Here is a 9657-nt window from a genome sequence, read left to right on the forward strand (position 1 = left end):
GAAGGAAGGTTGGGCAATCCTACTTCCGTAGTGATACTGCCTCGGAAACCCAAGGAGGGGTCGCTATGAGTCGGGGCCGACTCGACGGCAAAAAACAACAACATATGTATGTATACATATATGTACACATATGTATGTAGCTGTCTACAAGTACTTTTATATTTTATCCAAAATGATACTACATTTGCTTGTTAGTAGACCTAACATGCTGACCTATAAACCCCATTTCATTCCAGAAATTCGTAGAAATATCCAGTGTCACGTCATTTTAGAAATGTTTGGGGTGGCTCTGAAAAGAGCCTTTGGGTTCTTTGAAAACTAGGCTGAGTTTCTCACTTCTTCAATGCACCCTTCCTAGGGTTTATTTCCTGATTTACTTTCCGCTTCCCAGCCTTAAGCTTCCCTGTTCTGGCCTTTGCTGGGTTCTTCCGCTGTTTGGCCTTGCCACTCTTACCCTTCCTCTCTCTCCTGGCAACTTTCTTAGCTCCTGCTGTCCTTGGCTTCTTGGCTCTCTTGGTCTTGGCACTCTTTGTTGACTTTGAATCCCTGGACAAGCCCCGTTTTTTGGCCTTCCCAAAGCCAGACTTTTTGATTTTGCTCTTGGTGGGCTGTGGAACAACTTTCTTGCTGAGCTTGAAGGAGCCCGAGGCGCCAGTACCCCTGGTCTGCACCAGAATCCCTTTGTTCACCAAGCTCTTGAGGCCCAACTTGATTCGGCTGTTGTTTCTCTCTACGTTGTAGCCGGCCGCCGCCAGGGCCTTCTTGAGTGCCGCCAGAGACATGCCTGCTCGCCCTTGCGACACTGACAACGCCTCAGTGATCAGCTTGGATACAGAGGGCCTCGGGCCCTTGCGGTTTGCACCTGCCAGGCCAACGGGCTTTTTTCCTCTTTTCTTGGCTGGAGGTTTCTCCATACGGGATGGTCCAGGATCAGTTGGGACTGCCGGCGCCGTCTCAGACATAGCAAATAGAAAAACACATCAGATGTAATAACAAGTGAGAAACGAGAAATGAGGTGGGCTTCGAGGCCTTATATAAGGCGGGGTTCGCTGTGATTGGTGCATTGCGAAGTCACCGCCCCGCCCTTAGGAGGAGGAGCGTTTGTGTTTGTTCTGCCCTCAAAAGTTGGATCCCACAAAACTCCTTGGCACCTAATTGCCCAAGTTCCACTGATGAATGATCCTTGGACACTCGTATTTCACACGCCTTACCATTTTTTAATGAAAGTTAGCCCTTTATGTCAAACCTTCGGTAAAACCTTCGATTTTCAGCAAAATCCAAGGGGGGAAAGCAAAGCTTCCTCTTTTCCTTGTAAAATCAAAAGTGATTTTTAGCAGGAGATTTATCTCATCTCTTCCAAGTGGTCTTTCAAATGGTTGGCTTCCACTTAGTGGAGAAAATACTTTACTTGGACCCTGATTTTTATTTTAATTTATTTATGTGTGTGAGGGAAGTAACACAAATCTCTTAGATATCTCCCTGCAAAATTAGATGTTTGTAGAACTGCCTAAAAACTTCAGTGTATGAACATATTTGGGCAAACACAATCTATAAAACCATAATACACAGGGCACATGGTTTCCTTTGGTTAAAGTTCTTTCCCAGACCTTGTAGTTTCAAAGACCCACACGGACAGGGTAAATCACAGGAATACCTGATTGGCCCAAATCACAATGTTTTCATGGATGGTGCCCTAGTCTAAGTTTTGCTTCTGGTTTCATTACTTCAATTTTTTCCCCTCTCTCCTGACTGATAAACATATACAATCACCCTCCCCAGCCATACAATGTCAGGCAGGAATCCCATCCTGAAGAGCCCGGTGGAACCACAGAGGTACAACTCCAACAAGACTGTGGTGCCAGAGCTGTGGGGAAAAGGCTTTTGGAACTGTGTCCAGGATGCTTCACTGCATTCCTCCTTGGTCTGGCCTTTGTGGGGGATCTGGAAACAAAAGTTTGCTAATAAAAACCAGGCTTTTTAGGAGGATGCTGAGGGAGCAGTGCAATGTGGCCAGAGCCCAACCTCAGCAGAAGAAATCCGCATACCTTTTTGTGAAGATCTCCACATGTCTGGGTGAGAAGTTCCTTGGTTATTTTGCAGGCCTAAAAGTCACCAGGGATTTTTAAGGAAAGAGACAGTTTGTTGTGTTATACTTGTGATGATTGTTTTATCTTTACATTTTTTTTGTAGAAATGATCATTATTAAAGACAGCCCTGTGTCAGAGGTGGGAAATCTGATGCACTAATCACTGATGGCAAGGGCTTCATCTACGGAATGTGGAAAAGTAGAGAGTCTGCATCTGAAATATTTCTGAAGCAAAAGCCAAAGGATGAGATTTCTGGCTTTCAAACTTGTTATGTGAGTAAGCTGAAGTAGAAAAGTCTCTCTCTCTCTCTCTCTCTCTCTCTCTCTCTCTCTCTCTCACGCACGCACACACTCACACACATTCACATATACACAGATACATCTGAAACAATTCAGCAAATAATACTACCCTAATGCCTGTACTTTGATATATTCCGTTTTGCAACGTTTCATTTTTAAAAATGTTGTCTGGTGGTGCAGTGCCTAAGGCATTTGACTGCTAACCAGAAGGTTGGTTGTTCAAACCCATCAGCCACTCTGTGGAAGGAAGATGGATCAATCTACTTCCATAAAGATTTCCTGCCTTGGAAACCCATTGGGGGTTGCTATGAGTCGGAATCTACTCTATGGCAGTGAGTTTGGTTTTGTAGTTCCAAACCATGAAATTGATTTCATGATCCATCATCAATGGATTGTGACCCTCACTTTGAAAAATCTTTTACCTTAACATGTGTCTTACCAAAAACCCTTTGTTTTGAATTTGCTTGGTTTCTCTGACCCTTGATGGTCTCTGAGGACTTGTGTCATTAAATATGAGTGGCATAGGGATCTCTCCTAGGAGTAATCTGATCTTTGTATTTGCAGCTTGACAGACATATGCCTTTGGGAGTCCCTGGGTGGTGCAAACCATTAATGTGCTCAGCAGACAATTGAAAGTTGTAGGGTGTGATAGTTGGAGCTGTGTGTCAACTTGGCTGGACCACAATTCTGTGTGGTTTAAGCAGTTGTGATGTGGTTATTCTCATGATGGGACCAGATGTATATGTTTTGAGCAGCCAGTCCATTGAAAGGGAGTTTCCCTAGGGGTGTGGCCTGCTTCCAGTATATTTATGGACATCCTAGGAAAAGAGACACTCTTCTGTGGATTGGGATTCTGTTGTGCTTCTGTAACTGTCTGTGAGGGAACAATCCACCTTCGGCCTGGAGATCTTGGATTCATCATCCGTTGGAGTCAACAGCCAGTATACTGCCTGCCAACCTTGAGCTCCTCAGCCCCTGCAGCTGTGAGAGTCAGGAAAAGCCTCCAGCTTGACATTTGATCCAAGAACTTTGGACTTGCCAGCTTCTCTAAGTGTGTGAGCCATTTTCTTAAGATAAATTTCTCTTTTTTTCTCTCTCTCTAAGCTTTACTGGTTTTGTTTCTCTAGAGAACCCAGTCTAACACGTAGGGTCAAGACTACTGAGTAGTGGAAGAAAGGCCTGGCAATTTACTTCAGAAAAATTAGCCATTGAAAATCCTGTGGAGAAAAATTTTATTCAGATACATATTCCCTTGAGTTAGAATTGACTTTAGGTAAACTGGTAAGCATTTATTTAGGTAAACTTCTGCATCTCTAACTCCTAAAGAGTAAAGCAATGAAAGCAATCACAAAGACAATTTTAAAAAATAAAAATTCTTTACCCATGTATATGGCAGCTTTGGGATTGGAATCAGACAGACTCTCTCTAGAACCTATGCTGTTAATCACTGTGCCAAAAGGAACCTGGAGAGTAGTATTTCATTCACATGAGGTCCAAAAACAAGGAAAAAACAAACAATATATTCTTTAGGGATAAATATGTAGGTGGCAAATAAAAAAATCAAAGCCACTGTCCTTGAGTCGATTCCGACTCCTAGTGACCCCTATTGGGTTTCCAAGGCTGTCAATCTTTAGAGAAGTAGTTTGCCTTATCTTCCTCCCACAGAGCAGCTGGTGAGTTTGAACTGCCAATCTTATAGTAGCAGCCTTACCCACTATGACCCCAGAGTTTGCAAATACCAAAAACCAAACCAAACGCATTGCCATCAAGTTGGATGCAACTCATGGCGACCCCTCCTTGGGTTTACTAGGAGGTACCACCACGGAAGTAGATTGTTCAACCTTCCTTCCGAGGAGTGACTGGTGGGTTTGAACCATCAGCCTTCTGGTTAGCAGTCAAGTAGAAGGGCTATATTAAGCAATTCACTGCACTTCAGCAGCTGATAAATATGTTACACTTTAACCTGAGATCCTACTTGTTGTTCTTTAAATAGTACCTTGATTCCAATTATGTCCATTGTTTTGCAGCACACTTTTTTTCTTATTGGGCCATGGCTAATAAAATCATGACAAAAATTTGACCGTCACTAATAATGAAGGAAATACAACTTAAAATGAGAAGAAGAAAAAAAAAAGTTTGTTTTGGCCTATGAGGTTGACAATGCCTTCTTTAAAAAAAAAAAAAAAAACTTTCAGTGTAAGTATGAGTGCAGTAAAACAGAAGTTTCCACATTATGTTGGGATTATTAATTGGTAGGGAGCTCTGGTGGCATAGTGCTTAAGGCATTTTGACTGCTAACCAGAAGGCTGGTGTTTCAAACCCACCAGCCACTCCTCGGAAGAAAGGTTGGGCAATCTACTTCCATAGTGATACCGCCTCGGAAACCCAAGGAGGGGTCGCTATGAGTCGGATCCCACTCAATGACAGTGAGTTTGGGTTTTTTTTGGTTTTCCTTTTTTTGTATTAATTGGTATGGTTCTTCTAGATTTACATGTTGGGCAACATAAAAGTTTTTACCCTTTGATCTAGATTTTGTCTAGATTTCTATTTTTAGAACTCTAACCCAAAAACGAACAAGTATTTAACAAAAATTTAGGTGCAAAGATGTGTGATCTGTATGATCTATAAGCATAAAAATGGGATTCAACTCAAACATCCAATAACAGAGAACTAATTACATAATGCAGTGTAGTAAATTACTTAGTGTGGCTTTTCTACCCATAAGTCTTTGTAAACTCCAAGGTGGGAATTGCTATTAGCAACTGAGGAGATCCTGATTTTAAAGTCGCCCACCTTGGGTTATTTCTGTTGGGCGTGGCACAATACAATGTTCTGGGAGGTTCCCACTCTCTCTCACATGCTTAGAGTTCTGATGCTGTGATTGGCTAGTTTGACCACCCTTCCGGGCTCAAAAGGAGGCCTCTTGGAGGCAGAACTCTCTCTGACTGCTGGTGGAGGAAGACGTGCTGCCGAAAGAGACACGCACCCCTGAAAGAGACACGTGCTGCTGGGAAAGAGCCGCAAGAGACACGCATCACTGAGTGAGACACCGAGGGACCAGCACTGCTGGAAAAGAGACTGTGAGAGACTGTTGGCTGAGGGATGGTGGGCTGGGAGAGAGACTGAGCGTTCTTCCTGGACTTGAGTTGTAGCCTGGTGCTTCCCTAATAAACCCCATAATCTGTGAGTTCTGTGTGGCCACTGCAGTGAATTATCGAACCCAGGAGAGAGGTGGTGGGTGCCTTGGGAGGAACGGTTGGTGAAAGGGCTGGAGGAAGGCAACATGTCTGGCCTGGCAGGAATAGGCCTTGGGTTACTGCTGGTAATCCTGTCTTCCCCTTGTGGGATTAGAGGAGGTCAGAACATGTGGCCTCCTTGTCGTTTTTGCACATAAGTAATGAGATATCCAAAAATTAAATATTATACATCTATGAAAAAATATTTGTAGGCATATTTAGTTACCTAGAAAATCATATATATATATAAATTTGTATCATATGTATTCATACACATATATATATCACATAATACAGAAACAATAGGAGATACTAGGGATGATTTTAATTTTCTTTATATACTTTTTGTTTTACAATTTCTGCAATGAACAGGTGATATTTTAAAATACTGGGGGGAAAAAAAGTAAATGTTTTGGCCAGATGCTTACTTATTAATCCTTCCTGATAAAAAGTACTTCTATTTATCTTCTTCTAAGTATCATTTTTATTGGTGAGATGACCAATGGTAGAAAAGATATGCCTAAAGTGTGTTTGCAAAAGATTGATTCATTGCTATAATTCATCATACCCCTGATATTGTACTTGACCCTGAGAACAATGATAATGATGATGGCTAACCTTCACTGAGCTCTGGTAGCATAGTGGCTAAGGCACTTGACTGCTAACCAGAAGGCAGGCGGTTCAAACCCACCAGCCACTCCTCGGAAGGAAGGTTGGGCAATCCTACTTCCGTAGTGATACTGCCTCGGAAACCCAAGGAGGGGTCGCTATGAGTCGGGGCCGACTCGACGGCAAACAACAACAATAACAACAACCTTCACTGAAAGTTTGCTCTGTGTGAGGCACTGTTCTAAGTACTTTATTGATAGCAATGCACTTAATCATCCAAAATCTTTATACAGCATAACTACCTTCATTCTCCCTGTTTTGTAGATGACAAAATTAAGGCATAAAGAGGCTGACTTTCCCAGGTGACACAGCTGTTGGATGGTGATGCTCTACAGTAAACCCATACTTTCTAGCACAAGAGCCTAGGTGTACTCTTATGTAAGGGATGAACATGAGCTAGTCAGTGTCCTGGAGGTGACAGATTCCCAGATGAAGTTACATTTGAGCAAAGTTTTGATGGATGAATAAGAATTTGTAATGTAAGGAAGTGGAGTTAAGGATTTTCACATGGGAGACAGTGGCAAATGCCAGGTGGTGTGGATTGTCTAAGGCAGGATGCATTGGCTTGGCCATGAGCCAGGCGAGCTGCCCATGAGGGATGAGGAAGGTGCTAGCATGATGAACAAGTTGAACACTTCGTGCTCATTATTCCCATATACGGCAACCCTAACAGTTTCCAGAATCCTCCTTCTCAATCAGGTGACATACATCTAAGCTGCTGGCAGAAGCCCCCATCCCTCTCACCTTCTTCTTAAACAAGTCTAATAAAACATTTCACCCACATAAATGTGTCATCTTTTGGGGCATTTGGAGTGTTTTTTTTTTTTAAAGTTCTTTGCTTCCTCATGTCGACAAGAAAACAAAGGCAAAGCTCATTTCATGCTCTCCATGAGTGTGTTCCCAACACAGTGCAAACCAAAAAAACAAACAAACTCACTGCCATTTAGTCGATTCCAACTCATAGCAACCCCTTTGGGTTTCCAATGCAGTAAATCTTTATGGGAGTAAATTGCCCTATCTTCCTTCTGCTGAACAGCTGGTAGATTTGAACCGCCAACCTTCTGGTTGGCAGTCAAATGCCTTAGGCACTGTGCCACCAGAGCTCATAAACCCAGTGCAGGGTCAGATTATTAGAGAATCTCCTTTAATATCTGTGAGGCTGGCAGGGAGAAATATGTTTCTGTGACAAGTGTACACACACTTACCTGTGGGTTCATACATGAGTCCCAGGCTTGACAAATTTAACAGCCACACCACACTTCACTTGACAAAGAGGCTTTCGTTACATGTTTTGTGCATACTCATGCCAAAAAAAAAAAAAGAGAGAGATAGTCTTTAAACTGAGTTGTCTTTCATCTGGTACTAAGAAAGTTCACATTTAAGTAAGCTTTAAGAAAGACCTACCTAGGAGCAGTGCCTCGTGGTGGTGGTGGGGTGGTGGCTGTGGGGCAGGTAGTTTCCTCTTTGGCCACAAACCATTGACCATGGCAAGTAACTTGATGCAAGACTGCTAACCATCCAATAGTGCATTAAAAAAAAAAAAAAAAAAAAGTCATTGTTTCTTCAAACGTAATAGTCTTAACTGGAAGTGACACATATTGTCTTAAACCCTGTGCTGAAAGAGCCACAACTTCCCCTCCACGTGCTCACACTCACACCTACCCTTAAAGCTCAACGCAGAATGAGGGCAGTGTTGATGGCATCAGAGGAGGGATAGGTACTCAGAATAGTTCAAAGGTAGAACCAATAAGGCTTTGGTTTCTCCTATCTTCTTCATTACTGGTTCATCCCCCAAAGGCTTTATATGTGCTTTCCAACTAACATTTTATAGTCTGGGGATTAATTAATATAGTAAATCACTTAGAACAGTGAGTGCCTGGCTTCTACAAAGTGCTACACTGACATTCATTACTATTATTACATTAAGCATCAGGATTGATATTACTATGACTATTACATCTACTGCCACTCCTGATGCTCTTTCCCTGTTCTACCTTTTTCCTTTTCCATTGCATTTATCCTTCTCTCAAATTCTATATAATTACTTATTGTCTATTGTTCATTGCCTGTCTTTCCAGGAGGGTAGCAATTGTGCCCTCTTCCAAGGAGACAGTCACTAAAGATGACTCCTTAGAAACTCGAGGAACAAAAGCCATGGGGATGGTCTCTCAGGGTAGCAAGATCTCCTTCCTAGATCACCCCAGGATTCTGTACCCTCTCACTGGCCTCTGTGTTAGATGTTGTCACTGGCCAACAAGAAACCATTCTGGAATCCCTTGAGAGGGACAGAGAGTGAAAAGTAAAGAAGGATGGAGGAAGTCCAAACCACGATGACTGAGAGTCAGCTTGCTCTCTGTTCTCCAAACCTTGTTTCTTCTTCAGCCTGGGCATACAGCCAAGTAGTCTGCATTCCTGTCTCCCTTGCAGGTAGGTGGGGCGGAAACCGAGTTCTGGGCAAAAGTATGTGCAAAAGTGACATGTGCCACTTCCAGGCCTGGCCCAGGGAAATCTCCCTCACAAAGCCTTCTTTCTTCCTATCTGCGAGCCTGATGTTGAGGCTCCAAAAGAGATCTCTGAGGTCCAAAGATGTCCAAGACTTCAGACACCAGTCACAAGCTTGGAGGTCCCCATGTCATCCTCACTTCTGACTTAATGGCTCCAAATGCAGAAGTTAGTCCTACCCTTTCAGATGACAGCTATAAGCTCAAGGGTCCCCAAGCTCCCTCATTTCTCACTGGCTCCCATTACTCTCATGAGTTTGATAATTTGCCAAAACAACTCACAGAGGTCAAGAAAGTCCTATGCTTATGATATAGTTCTCTTAGAATAAAAAAGGAAATAAATAAAGAGATGCATAACATGAGGTCTGGGAAGCTTCCCAACATGAAGCCTCCATGTCCCAAAGGATGTGCACCCTCCAAGAACCAATGTCCTTCACCAACTAGGAAGTCTAGGGAGCTTCAGCATCCACAGCTTCACTTGGAGGTCTCATTTACATATATATGATTCATTGAATCCTTGCTCCACACAGTTGAACTCAACCTCAAACTCCTCTCCTTTGAGGTTGGCTGGTATAACTAGGTTGATATCACAGGTGGTCTTTCTGACCAGCCTCTACCCAAGAGGACAACTGGAAGTTGTCAAAAATGAAATGGAATGCATAAAGATTGATATCCTCAGCATTAGTGAGCTGAAATGGACTGGTTTTGGCCACTTTGAATCAGATAAACATATGATCTACTATGCTGGGAACGACAGTTTAAAGAGGAATGGTGTGGCATTCATCATCACAAAGGATGTCTCAAGATCTGTCCTGAAGTACAATGCTGTCAGTGATAGGATAATATCCATATGCCTACAAGGAAG

The 9657-nt window shown here is 42.8% G+C and overlaps 2 protein-coding genes across 2 annotated transcripts in view; both read right to left on the reverse strand.

Moving 5' to 3' along the window:
• Window positions 1–9657, reverse strand: part of LOC103204632 — a 190677-nt gene that overhangs the window by 74222 nt on the left and 106798 nt on the right. Inside the window, exon 2 of the mRNA XM_007949845.1 lies at window positions 1076–1112. Within this exon, the coding sequence (XP_007948036.1) occupies window positions 1076–1112 (37 nt within the window). The remainder of the gene's footprint in view (window positions 1–1075; window positions 1113–9657) is intronic.
• H1-6 (H1.6 linker histone, cluster member) lies at window positions 333–962 on the reverse strand. Its single transcript, XM_007949838.1, has one exon. The coding sequence runs from the start codon at window positions 960–962 to the stop codon at window positions 333–335; it is 630 nt and encodes a 209-aa protein (XP_007948029.1).

The sequence above is a fragment of the Orycteropus afer genome, unplaced genomic scaffold (genome assembly GCF_000298275.1).
Source record: "Orycteropus afer afer isolate SDZICR_OR568_19922 unplaced genomic scaffold, OryAfe1.0 scaffold00255, whole genome shotgun sequence".
Taxonomy (NCBI): domain Eukaryota; kingdom Metazoa; phylum Chordata; class Mammalia; order Tubulidentata; family Orycteropodidae; genus Orycteropus; species Orycteropus afer.